The sequence below is a fragment of the Oryctolagus cuniculus genome, chromosome 4, assembly GCF_051225735.1.
Source record: "Oryctolagus cuniculus isolate XC-2025 breed Fujian yellow rabbit chromosome 4, ASM5122573v1, whole genome shotgun sequence".
In the NCBI taxonomy this organism is placed as follows: Eukaryota; Metazoa; Chordata; class Mammalia; order Lagomorpha; family Leporidae; genus Oryctolagus; species Oryctolagus cuniculus.
Genome location: NC_142870.1, coordinates 132,410,449 through 132,424,394, shown reverse-complemented (window position 1 = coordinate 132,424,394; position 13,946 = coordinate 132,410,449). Strand labels below are relative to the sequence as shown.

The following is a 13,946-nucleotide window of genomic DNA, read 5'->3' as shown; positions in this document are numbered from 1 at the left end:
ATTTTTGAAACATGTCTCCATACCCTAAGCCCCTGAAACAATCACAATATTGTTTATAGCTCCATAATATTTCTAAACATCACCCTGAAACTGTCATTCAAGACACTCAAGCACCCATGTACTGCCCTTCCCATGAAAAAGTATGTATCAAAAGAAAGGGCATAGTTTTGCTGGAATAAAAAGAACAAAACATCACTAAAATTCTTTCTGTTCCTAAGAGAAAAAATGACACACTAATCAGAAGGTATAGCTTCATTAAAACAAACAAAAAACCCAAAAACTTATCAAAAGATAAGTCATGTCATGGAAGACAAAGTTACATAAAGTCAAGAAGAAAAGGATATGTAAAGTCAAGAAGAGGCCACTGAATTTGACAGTTGGCCCTTCACTAGTCTTTTCCAATGCAATTTAGAGAACTGGTAACTGAAGCCAGATTACAATGAGTTCAGGAGTTAGCTAGTGAACGCATATACTGGAAATTAACCCCTAAGTGGTATGACAGAAGGAAAGAGAAATGGCAGCGATTTAAGAGGTAAGATATAATCAAGAGAAAATACTTTAAAATGCAAAAAGACCTGAGTATATTTTATGAGAGGAACAGTGGGAAGAAACTGAATAACCAGATAGAAGAAAAATAAGAGATAGAAAGCAAAGATAAGAAAAGATGGGATACAAAGTACAGAGTAAGGTACAGGTCTTACAAAGAGTAGGACTTTCTCACATACTAAGAGGAAAAGGGGCCAGTGTTGTGCAGTGGGTTAAGCCGCTGCCTTCAACGCTGGCGTCCCACATAAATACCGGTTTAAGCCAGAGCTGCTCCATTTCCAATCCAGCTCCCTGAATTAAGTGCCTGAGAAAGCAGCAGAAGATGGCCCAAGTACTGGGTCCCTACCACCCAAATGGGAGACCTGAATGAAGCTCCTGCTTCAGCCTGTCCCAGCCCTGGCTACTGCAACCATTTAGGGAATGAACCAGTAGATGAAAGATCCTCTTCTTCTTTCCTTTTTTCTCTCTGCAAGTCTGCTTGTCAAATAAATAAATAAATCTTATAAAAAAAAAAAAAAAAAAAAAAAAAGAGAAGAGGAAAAGGAGGAAAGGGCAGAAGAAGTATAGAAAGTATAGATAACCCTGGAGTGGGGCAAGAATGGAAGAGTTCACATCTAGTGGTCCTTATGTTTTACAACATTCCCAAGAGAGTCATCATAACATGAAGCCTGAAGCTAGAACTAGAAAGGAGACACAGAACTAGGCTACTCCATACATACAACACAGAAGAGGTTCCATTCCAATGTAATGTTTTAGAACAGAAAAAACAGAACAACAAAAATTTCTAGTATGTAATATTAAAAGTATTGGTCACAGGAGCTGGCACTGTGGCGTAGCAGGTGAGGATGCCGACTGCAGTGCCGGGCAGCCCATATGGGAACCGGTTTGAGACCCGGCTGCTCCACTTCCGATCCAGCTCTCTATTATGGCCTGGGAAAGCAGTGGAAGACAGCCCAAGTCCTTGGGCTTCTGCACCTGCATGGGAGACCCAGAAAAAGCTCCTGGCTTCGGATCGTCACAGCTCCAGTAGTTGCAGCCATTTGGGGAGTGAACCAGCAGATGAAGACCTCTCTCTCTCTCTTTCTCTCTCTCTCTCTCTCTCTCTGTGCCTCTCCTCTCTGTGTAACTCTGACTTTCAAGTAAATAAATCTTTAAAAAAAAAAGTATAGGTTACAGAATAAAAATGTTTTAGACTATCTACCCGCTCCATCACATATTAGCGGGATGATCTTGGACAAGTTAAACAACCTCTCTGTGTTTCTATTTGGTCATTTGGAAACTAAATAAAAACTGAGGATAATAGTCATATGGAAAATGTATGAAAAAAGTTCAAGAACAAAATAAGTACATAGAAGTTCACTAAATGTTAACACTGTTATAAAAATAAGTCTTGCTAATAGTCAGTTTACAAATATGGCAGAGATGGGGCCAGCGTTGTGGCACAGCAGGTTAAGTATCCACTTGCAATGCCATCATCTCATATGGATGCCAGTTCAAGACCTGGCTAATCCATTTCCTATCCAGCTGCCTGCTAATGTGCCTGGAAAAGCAGCAGCAGATGGCCCAGGTGCTTAGGCCCCTGCACTCACATGAGAGATCCGGAAGAAGCTCCAGGATCCGGGATTCAGGTTGGCCTAGCCCTGGCCATTTGGCCATTTGGGGTGTGAATCAGCAGATGAAAAATCTCTTTTTCTGTCTCCCCTCCTCTCTCTCTAACTCTACCTTTTAAATAAATAAAAAATGAATTTTATTTTTTAAAGGTGGTAGAAATTTATATACCTTTCACACTTTGGAAGACAAGAGTGGCAAAGGCAGAAACAAAAACCAAATTTCATGTGAGCAACTGATGCTTCTTTACTTTTTTGTACTATAAATCATCAAAATAATTGCTTAAATTCAATAAATATAACTCCAATTCACATTAACAATCATTTTAACTTAATATAATGATCAAGCATAACACTTTTTATCTTACTAAACAAATCTATATCCCATTACACTTATGAAGGGCTTTAAAGACTTACAATCCAGTTGCTTAACACAGAAAGTGGACAGATAATCAGTGTTGTTCTTGGTCTCTCTTCAACATCAGTTTTCTTTGAACCCTCTGCCGCAGATGCTCCTAAAAGAATGAATCATTGGAACAGCTTTTAGCTTTTTTTTATTCTTAATACACATTATCACTAAGAAGATAATAACATGCCTCCCTGAAAAGACAAATTGGGAAGCAGATGAACTAAAAAGGGGTGGATTTTTACCTTCTTCCTTTAAAAAAACTAAAAATCCAGATTGTAATTATTTATGGGACAAGCCAGAGGACTGAATGGGAAGGGGTACAAAGTAGTCTGAAATATCTCCTGATATTCAGTCATTCATTAAGATCAACTTTTTTTTTTTTTTTTTTTGACAATGCAGTTTTCTGAACTCGTATTACACTTAATGTGGTAGCCAAACTCTAAGATGGACCACGATGATCTCTATTTTCTGACACAACCTTGTGTACTCCTTTCACACACTGCACTAGGGTTGGTGTGTATCAGCAAGAGGATATAACAGAAATAAGAGTAAATGACTTCTGTAATTAGGTTACAGAAGATGAAACTCTCCCATTTGGTGTGATTTCCTTGTCCCTGTTCACTAGATATCAGAGAAGTCAGCAGCCATATTATGAAGACCCTTGGGCAGCTCTGGAAGGGCAAGCATGGTAAGGAACTGAGGACTACTTAACAAACAGGAATCAGGTTGGCTGAAAACCACATGAGTAACCCTGTTCTAGGATCCTCCCCTAAGTCTAGTATTCAGATGCCTATACCCCTGAAGGACAGTTTCACAGCAACCTCTTAGACCATTAGTTATAACCAGCCAGATAAGCCTCACACTAAGGATAGAAGTGGATTTTTTTTTTTTTGTATTTTTTGAAAAGACTTTTCAGTATTTATTTATTTTTAAGGTTTATTTTAGGGCTGGTGTTGTGATGTACCAAGTTAAGTCTCCATCTGCAATGCAAGCATCCCACATGGGCAATAGTTTAAATCCTAGCTGCGCCATTTCTGATCCAGCTCCCTGGTAATGGCCTGGGGAAAGCAGCAGCAGATGGTCCAAATACACCCATGTAGGAGACGTGGATGAAGTTCATGGCTCCTAGCCTTGGCCTGCCTTAGCCTTGGCCATCGCAGCCATCGGGGAGTGAACCAGCAGAAGGAAGACTTCTGTGTCTCTCCTTCTCTCTAACTCTGCCTTTCAAATGAATGAAAAGTAAATCTTAAAAAGTAGTAACAGATATATTTATTTGAAATGAAGAGTTACAGAGAGGAAGAGAGAAAGAGATTTTCTGTCTGCTGGTTCACTCCCAAATAACTACAACACCTGGGCTGGGCCAGGCTAAACCAGGATCCCAGAACTCCATCCAGGTTTCCTACATGGATGTCAGGAGCCCAAGCACCTGGATCATCTTCTGCTGCCTTTCCAGATGCATTAGCAGGGAACTGGATTAGAAGTGGAGCAGCCAGGACTTGAACCAGCACTCATATGGGACACTTGCATTGCAGGCAGCCACTTAACCCACTATACCACAATGATGGCCCCAAGAAATATTATAATATTTGATCTATCTATGTGCTTGTTAAAGTCAGGGAAATATTTATCTCTGGGCAAGGCTTTATTTTTATTCTTAAAAAAAAAAAGACTGAACTGAAATTTCAACATACTCCTCTCTGGGGTGACAAGTGATCCAAACCCTAAATGGATTTAAAGATCAAATCAATCAAACATACAGGGAAAGGAAGCTGGACACAGCAGTCCTATAATAGAGTTGCACGGTGGGCACTGTGGTACGAAGATTAAGCCACCACTTGCAAACCTGTACCCCATAATGGAGTGCAGGTTTGAGTCCCAGCTGCTCTGCTCAGGATCCAGCTCTCTGCTAATGCACCTGGGAAGCAACAGTACTTCAGTCCCTGCACCCAGTGAGGTTACTGACTCCTACCTTCAGACTGGCCAAGCCCCAGCTGCTGTGGCCATTTGAGGAGTGAACCAGCAGATGGAAGATATGTTTTCCTAGCTCTGTGTGTCCCTCTGCCTTTCAAATACATAATTTTTAAAAGCAGTTTTAAAATCTTGAAAATTCTTATTTTCAACTGTTTTCAGCACCAAAACATAATGATTTTTTTCAGTAGATTACCATCTACCTTTAGTTTAATAAAACAGCGTGGCACACAAATTCTGTTGCTTAACAGAGGCTAATTTTTTTTATTTCTTATTTTCATTTTTGTTTGAAAGGTAGAGAAAAGAGACACAACGAGACATAGAGGCAGAGAAAGAGAAAGAGAGAGAGAGAGAGAAAGACAGGCAGAGATCTTCTATCCACTAGTGCATTCCTCAAATACCCACAACAGCCAGGGCTGAGCCAGGTTGAAACCAGGAGCCAGGAATTCAATTCAGGTCTTCAACATGGTTGGCAGGGAACCAACTACTTGAGCCATTACCTGCTACCTCCAGGGTACACAAAGCAGGAATTTGAATCCAAAGCAGAAGAGCCAGTTCTGGAACCATGCATTCCAGTATGAGATGTGGGTATCCCAAGAAGCAACTTAAGTCTCTCTGCCACATGCCCACCCTATAGAGGCTGATTTTAGCAGTGTTTAGCAACACTTTTTTTTTAAGATTTTGTGTGTTTATTTGAGAGGTAGAATTAGACAAAAGGAGACACAGAAAGAAAGGTCTTCCATCCGCTGGTTCATTCCCCAAATGGCCAAAACAAATGGCTGGAGCTGATCCGAAGCCAGGAGCCAGGAGCTTCTTCTGCATCTCCCATGCGGGGACAGGGGCCCAACTTGGGCCAACTTCTACTGCTTTCCCTGGCCATAAGCAGAGAGCCAGATCGGAAAAGGAACAGCTGGGACACAAACCACCCACAGGCAGAGGCTCAGCCACAGCGCAGGCCCCAAGACACATATTATTCTATATTCACCACAAACTGGGACCCTATGCTTATGCTAGTTTTCTAACAATCTAACACTTTATTTACTCAGTAGAGACCTAATTTCCTCAGATTTGGCCATACACCAAATGGAAACAGTCAAAAACTCCAGCATAGCATGAGATCCTTTAAGCTACATAAATTTATTTTTAAAGATTTATTTATTTATTTGAAAATCAGAGTTACACAGAGAGAGAAGGAGAGGGAGAGAGAAAGAGGTCTTCCATCCGCTGGTTCACTCCCCAGTTGGCTGCAACAGCTGGAGCTGCACTGATCTAAAGCCAGGAGCCAGGAGCTTCCTCCAGGTCTCCCATACGAGTGCAGGGGCCCATGGACTTGAGCCATCCTCCACTGCTTTCCCAGGCCATAGCAGAAAGATGGATCGGAATTGGAGCAGCTGGATCTCGAACCTGCACCCATGTGGGATGCTGGCACTGCAGGCAGCGGCTTTACCCACTACGCCACATCACTGGCCACTAAACTACATAAATTGAGTAGAACTCGGCTCCTCAGCAATAAATATGATTTTACTCCCTCATTACAGGTTTTTCTTCTATAGCCTAAGATGCTTCGAACTGATGTTATCTCCTTTTCAGCCCAAAGCAGAAGAGGTACAATGGTGTGTGTTACTTAAATTATAAGAGTAACAACAATAAAAATCCAATGGTGGGCCTATGTTTGTGGCGCAGCAGGTTAACCCACCACCTGCAATGCCAGCATCCCATCTGAGCACTGCTTTGAATCCCCATTGCTTCATTTGTGTTCCAGCTCCCTGCTAAGGTGCCTGGGAAAGCAGTGAAAGAAGGTCCTAGTGCTTGGGCACCTGCCACTCATGTAGGAGACTCAGATGGAGTTCTTGGCTCCTGGCTACAGCCTGGCCCAGCCTTGGTTATCGCCAATTGTGGAATAAACCAGTGGATGGAAGATCTCTCTGTCTTGCCCCCCTCTCTTTATAACTCTGCCTTTCAAATAAATAGATAAACAAATAAAATTCAATGGAACAACTGGCTATAACTTTTCTGAAAACCTAACTGTGATTATGATAAAGCACAAACTTTGTTTTTATTTTTTTAATTATTTATTTGAAAGGCAAAGGTACAGAGAGGCAGAGGCAGAGAGAGAGAGAGAGAAACAGAGGGAGAGGTCTTCCATTCGCTGGTTCACTCCCCAAATGGCAGCAACAGCCAGAGCTGGCCAATCCAAAGCCAGGAGCCGGGAGCTTCTTCTGGGTCTCCCACACAGGGGCAGAGGCCCAAACACTTGGGCCATCTTCCACTAGTTTCCTAGGACATTAGCAGGGAGCCAGATTGGAAGTGGAGCAGCCAGGACACAAACTGGTGCCCATATGGGATGCTGGCACTGCAGGTGGTGGTTTTACCCACTACACCACAGGCCCCCAAACTTCCAGTTTATAATAAACTATGTCAAACAAAATATTGGATTACAATTAAAATCCATACACAAGCAATAAATCTATAGAAACATTTTTCTAGGATTGCTTCAGTTTTCTTTTTAAATTTGAGAAGCAGAGACAGAAAAATAAAGCTCCCATCTGCTTGGTTTACTTCCCAAATGCCAACAATGGCCAGGCTGAAGAGAAGGGCCAAGAATTCAACTGAAGTCTCTCACATGGGTGGCAGGGACCGCAACTACTTGAGCCATCACTGCTGCATACCAGGGCCTACATTAGCAGGTACTCTGACACAGGAGGCAGACTTCCTCACCGGCTTCCTGATTACTACTAAGCCAATGCCCAGGCCTTCTTTTCATATTTAAAGAGAACATTCTAGTAAGGTGAAACAGTATATCCTTATTTCTTTGCATATTTTTATAGATCGTCTATGGTACTCATATTTAACATATATACTTGTTATTTTAAACTACACATTTTACACTTCTGTGTCATTCTACAATTTGCTTTTTTTCTCTCAATGTTATATATTTGAGATTTATCCTAATTAATATTTGTAGCTGGGGCTGGTGCTATGGCATACTGGTCTAGGTCCGCCTACAGTGCCAGCATCCCAAACAGGAACCAGTTATGTCCCAGCTGCTTCTCTTCCAATCCAGCTCTCTGCTTGTGGCCTGGAAAAGCAGTAGAAGATGGCCCAAGTGCTTGGGCTCCTGCACTTGTGTGGGGGATCTAGAGGAAGCTCCTGGCTCCTGGCTTCAGATTGGCCCAGCTCCAGCCGTTGAGGCCATCTGGGGAGTGAACCAGTGGATGGAAGACTTCTCTTTCTCTCTCTCCGCCTCTGCCATTTAAGGAGTGAACCAGCAGATAGAAGATGTTTCTCTCTGTCTCTCCCTCTCTGTAACTCTACCTCGCAAATAAATAAATTCTTTAAAAAAAATTTGTAGCTGAAGTAGATTCATTTTAACCAATATCTAACACTATATTGCATAAGCAGCCTATAATTTATTCTTTGTTTCCCTACTGGACAGTGTTTCCAATATTTCTAATATTTCACTAAATAATTCTCCAATTAAAACCATTTATTCAGGGCTGGCATTGTGGCACAGCAGGTTAAGCCTCCACCTGCAACATTGGTATCTCATATGGGTGCTGATTCAGGACCCAGTTGTCCCATTTCTGAGCCTACTCCCTGCTAATGTGCCTGAGAAAACAGCAGAGGATAGTCCAAGTTCTTGGGCCCCTGCACTCTCATGGGAGACGTGGAAGAAGCTCTGGGCTACTAGCTTGGATAAGCCCAGCTCTGGTCATTGCGGCCATTTAGGGAGTGAACCAGTGGACGGACAATCTCTCTCTCTCTCTCTCTTCCTCTCTAACTCTCTCAAATAAATCTTTAAAAAAAATTAAATTAAAAAATAAAACCATTTCTCTGTCTCCTGTATACATCAACTGAGGTCTAGATGGTTTATTTTCAGTTTCATTGTATTTTTGACTAGTGGCTCTCCATAATAACTGACACTCCCAACTCCAGTATATCAGAGTTCCTACTGGGGCATAACCTTGCCTAGCCCATAATCTTGCCATTCTGAAATCTGAAATGCCAGAAAACATGATGAGAGGTTATCTCACTGTTCCTTTAATTTGCATTTCCCCAGTGATTAATGAGCCTGCTGTCTTATGTTTATTAGTTATTCATATTTTTTTCCAATGGCTGCATAACTTTACCCTTTGACTATTCTTTTGAGTTGTCTTTTTCTAACGATTTCTAAGGAATTCTTACATAGTCTAGATTCCAATTCTTAGTCAGTTATATTTATCACACTAATCTACTACAGCCTGTCATTTTTTACTTTGTTTATGGTGACTTTTGATGCACCAAAAATACAATGCAGAACTTTATCTTTTCCTCATGACTTTTTAGGTCTTACTGAAGAAATCACTAATACAAGACTCAGCAAGACCATAGCTTCTGTCTCCACTCACTGATATGTTTCAACTCTACAACAATTCCAGAGGTATGCATATTTTGGTTTTATAGCCCAGCTATAATTTTATTTGTTCTCTTATATAATTACTATGTGTCTGCAAAAGAAAACAGTTCTATGCTTCCATGTGGGAACAATTCTATCTCAACTGGAGGTACCAGATTTCTTTGAACTTCTAAAATTAGAGTCAAGAGGATTCCGTCTGAAATGCCTATATTTTCTGTTCTTGATTCCTACAGCAAAAGTTGATCCTCAAAATTCTGCATTAGCTCAAATATCACCTCTTAAAAAAGGGATCCTTTTAAGTCACTATTTTATTATCCCTTATCTTTTCTACATTATCATTATTTAAAAGTATGCAGTCACTTGTTTATTTTCTATTTCTCCAATCATTAAATTACAAGCTCCACAAAAATGGACTGTGTGCTGTATCTCCAACATATGAAACAAGAGATCAGTGTGCAGAGATATAACTTATACCAGATCTCCTTAACCTTAGTTCAATTTCTTTCCATCTCAAGTATTTAACTCTTATGCAGGGTTAATTATGCAAGGTTGAATTAAAAAACATAAAATTTTAATAAAGATCACTAACATTTTTAACTGAAAAAACAATTTCTAATCATACCAAAAATCGAATCTTTATCATAATAATTAATCTAAATTAAATTAAGCTTTAATGAAGCCAAAATTGTTTTGTGCTTTGTTCCTCTTCTGCTTAGAGTAAGGACACTCCCTCTCTCATCATATTTTGGTCTAATTATAACAAATACAATAGAAAGGTGCATCAGAAGGAAAACAAGACATAACTTTGTTTCTATTCTCTAAACTTCTTACAATATGGTTTTATAACTTTGTTACTCAATTATTTTTTAACTAAAAAAAAAATAGGGGGCTGGCACTGTGGCGCAGCAGGTAAAGCTGCCACCTGCAGTGCCGGCATCCCATATGGACGCCAGTTCGAGTCTCAGATGCTCCACTTCCAATCCAGCTCTTTGCTACGGCCTAGAAAAGCAGCAGAGGATGACCCAAGTCCTTGAGCCCTTGCACCCGCGTGGGAGACCCTGAAGAAGCTCCTGGCTCCTGGCTTCAGATCGGCGCAGCTCTGGTCATTGCGGCCATCTGGAAAGTAAACCAGCAGATGAAGACCTCTCTCTCTCTCTCTCTACCTCTACCTCTACCTCTACCTCTACCTCTCTGTGTAACTCTGACTTTCAAATAAGTAAATAAATCTTTAAAAAAAAAATAGAAAAATAAAGGCTAGGAAATCAGCAGATTGGGGCCAGTGTTGTAGTATAGTGGGTAAAGCCATCACCTGTAATGCCAGCACCCATATGGGCACTGGCTCATGTCTCGGATGTTCCACTTCCAATCCATCTCCATGCTAATAGCCTGGGAAAACCAACAGAAGATGGCCCAACTGTTCGGGCACCTGCAATCCATCCACATGGGAAACAGAGATGAAGCTCCTGGCTGACCTGGCCCAGTGCTGGCTGCTGCAGCCATTTGGGAACTGAACCAGTGACGGAATATCTATTTTTGCCTCTCCCTCCCTCTTTCTTTCTCTTTTAAAATAAATAAATAAATCTTTAAGAAAAGAAAAGAAAACCAGATTTCCTGACCTTTTTTCAGGATTTTTTTTGTTGTTGTAGAAGCAGACGAAGTAAGTGCACATGCAAATGCTGTATCTTCTTTAATTTTAGAAGGTCCTACTGAAAAAAAAAAAAAAACCGTTAGGATATCTTAAAAGCTTATATTATTTAAAATGATAATAGTATGTCATGAGCAAGAGAAGTCAAAGTGAGACAAGCCATATGCAAAGTGATTCAACTCTCAAATGTGAGCATTTTTTTCAAAGAAACAGATATTTGACTCCTAATGATAAAAAGTCTGCCAAATTTTCGATCCAGTCAAATGATTATAAGTTGCTATCCAAATTCAATACAATTTCCCAACTAATCAACAATACAACATGATCTGAATTAAAAAGAAAATAAAGCATGTTTTACAGAAAAAAATACAGTCATTGATTTCCTCTGTATAATAAAATAAATTAACAATAATGCCAAAAAGGCCCTCCAAACTAATTCTGGAATTACTATTTACACATATGCATAGGGTATCAAAGTCATTTTACAATTGGTAGAATATTAATCTGTTTTATTTAAAGTTGATTTAGATATTACACCTTAGAATTTTAACTTGAAATTATTTATTCAGTTTGCCTCATTCATTTAACACCCATGGTAAGCTTTATGAGGAGCTCAAATGCAAACATCAGTCAAGTTCAAGACCTATTACTAAAGAATTCCAAGAGAGAGAGATACAAATCTATGAAACTTTAATCATCTTTGAGTATAAATATGGTTATTGAGGAGATATAGTACACACATACCTTTTACCCTTTTAGTTTCTGACTGTACATTTTTCAATTTGCCTAAAAACAAAACAAAAAACATAAAAATGAGCACAACAGATTAGAATATAAAACACTATCAAATCTATTGCACATTACCTTTCATTTTCTGTGGCAATTCGCTTATTTCAATTTCCTCTGAATCACTGCTTTCAATGTACTGGACAGCAATTTTTTTTCTACGATTAAATATACACAATGAAATTTTTTACCAACCCAAAACAAAATGGTAAAAACATGTTTAATAAATACAATTAAAATGCTTTTAGCTTCCCTTGTTTATCTTCTGAAAAGTTTTGAAGTGAAAATTTTTGACAAACGGTAAGTCATAGCTGCTGTAGTATTCTGCTTTCATAACTAGCTGCATACATCAAAATGTAGTATCACTACTGTTAAAATAAATGTCAAAAAAGTAAGTCATTAAAAATCATTTCAATACTGAATTCAATATTGGGTAGCTCAATTAAAACATTTATATAAAATTAAAACAAAAAGTAGCTTTTATCAAAGAATATATATCTAGTACAATGAATTAAGCAGCCAAAAGCAAAAAAAAATTGTTTCACAATGAAAACTTCAATGAATTTTGTGTAGAAATAGTATAACATATCACACTTAAGTGACTAAGAACAATATATTCTGGAGTCAGACTGCCTAGATTCAAATCCTCATTCTGCCACTGATGTGCTATGTGACTATAGGCAATTCACCTAATATTCTTCTGTACCTCAATTTCCTCATCTGGAAAATCTAAGTAAAAATATAACCCACCTCATAGAATAAAATATTACTACATGCAAAAGTCCCTAAAATATTACCTTGTGCACTGTAAGCATATCTGTTTTAGCTATAGAATATATGTTGATGGTAGCTGTTCTAGTTGGTTTTTTCCCATGTTCTCATCATTATTATTTCCATGTCCTTTAACTTTGTCAACCTGATAGTGCTCTGTTACCCAGGTTTATATCAGTTCAGAGCTATCAGATTTGAGATTTAGTTAAGAAAAAAACTGATGAATGACAGTGTGATGCTTGGTTCAGATGAGTATAAATTACAGAAGAATTAACAAAGCCAAAATTTTGAGGTCTCTATTGATGAAAAGATGACAGACTCAGATATGAGTTCATATCTGTAGATAATGATGGCACACAATTCAGTGTAACAAAAATCCAGTATTTAGACCTACTCCAGAGAGCAAACGAAGTCTGCAAAGTAAAGACACTCAATGAAAGACCAGAGGGAAATCAGTGTTACTAAAATTTTCTCTCTAGTTTATGTTAATATAATTAACATTGTCCATATAACTAATACTTGTTTATGGCAAACATATCATGTCTTACTTCCACCACAGGTGAAGGGAGAACAAACTAAGATGAGCAAAGAATCCTTCTGTCAAGTCATCAGTCAAGTCGAGTCATTAAGTTTTCACCTCTTCAAATCTACAAAGAAAATTCTTCGGCCGGCACCGTGGCTCACTTGGCCAATCCTCCGCCTGCGGCGCCGGCACCCCGGGTTCTAGTCCCGGTCGGAGCGCCGGATTCTGTCCTGGTTGCTCCTCTTCCAGTCCAGCTCTCTGCTGTGGCCCAGGAGGGCAGCGGAGGATGGCCCAAGTCCTTGGGCCTTGCACCCCATGGGAGACCAGGAGGAAGTACCCGGCTCCTGGCTTCGGATCGGCGCAGTGCCAGCCGTGATGGCCATTAGGGGAGTGAACCAACGGAAGGAAAACCTTTCTCTCTGTCTCTCTCTCTGTCTATAACTCTATCTGTCAAATAAAAAAAAAAAAAAGAAAAAAAAAAAAAGAAAATTCTTCTGAAGTCTCAACAGAAATTAAAAACCAGGAGACAGATCTTAATTTCTAGATGAATAAAACAGGAAGAGGGTAGGCATTTGGCCTTGCATTTGAGATAGTGCCAGTTCGAATGCTTGCATCCCGCACTGGAGTGCCTGGGTCTGATGCTGGCTCAACTCCAGCTTCCTGCCAATGCCAACCCTAGGAGGCCATGATGATGGTTCAGTGATTGGGTTCCTACCACCCATGAGAGACACGAACTGAGTTTGGGGCTCTGTGATCCAGGCCTGGGGTGTTACAGAATGAAGCAACGGATGGGACTTTCTCTCTTTCCCCTTCTCAAATTAAAAAAAAAAAAGGTAGAAAAAATAATGATAATTAAAAATTACAATTTAGGGGCTGATATTGTGATACACTGGTTTAAGTTGCCACTGGCTATACTGACATCCCATATCTGAGTGCCAGTGTCAGTCTTAGCTTCTCCACTTCTAATCCAGCTTCCTGCTAATATGCCTGGGAAAGGAACAGAAGATGGCAAGTTCTTAGGCCCTTGTTGGCCACATGGGAAACCAGGATGGAGTTCCTGGCCCCTGGCTTCAGTCTGGCCCAGCCTTAGCTGTTACTGCCATTTGGGGAATAAATTAGATGAGGGAAGATTTCTCTCTCTTTCTCTGTCACTGTGTCTTTCAAATAAATAATTTTTTAAAAAAATTACTAATTCATTTCTTTTATAGGTAAATATTACTTTTCTTCACCTATAAAATAAGAACACTCTACCTACATAAGTCAATGATTTTTACAATTTGAAATAAAGCAAAGTA

The 13,946-nt window shown here is 39.7% G+C and overlaps 1 protein-coding gene across 21 annotated transcripts in view; it reads right to left on the bottom strand.

Moving 5' to 3' along the window:
- Positions 1 to 13,946, bottom strand: part of HLTF (helicase like transcription factor) — a 70,642-nt gene that overhangs the window by 33,758 nt on the left and 22,938 nt on the right. For 10 of the 21 annotated variants that reach the window (XR_016232048.1, XR_011387647.2, XR_011387648.2 and 7 more), the window contains 4 exons: positions 11,436 to 11,515; positions 11,316 to 11,357; positions 10,543 to 10,632; positions 2,571 to 2,668 (listed from right to left, as the gene is read on the bottom strand). Coding sequence is in view for 15 of the 21 variants with exons in the window: in XM_017346633.4 (XP_017202122.1) it covers positions 2,571 to 2,668; positions 10,543 to 10,632; positions 11,316 to 11,357; positions 11,436 to 11,515 (310 nt within the window). In the remaining 6 variants the exon portion in view is untranslated. 21 annotated transcript variants of the gene reach the window in all.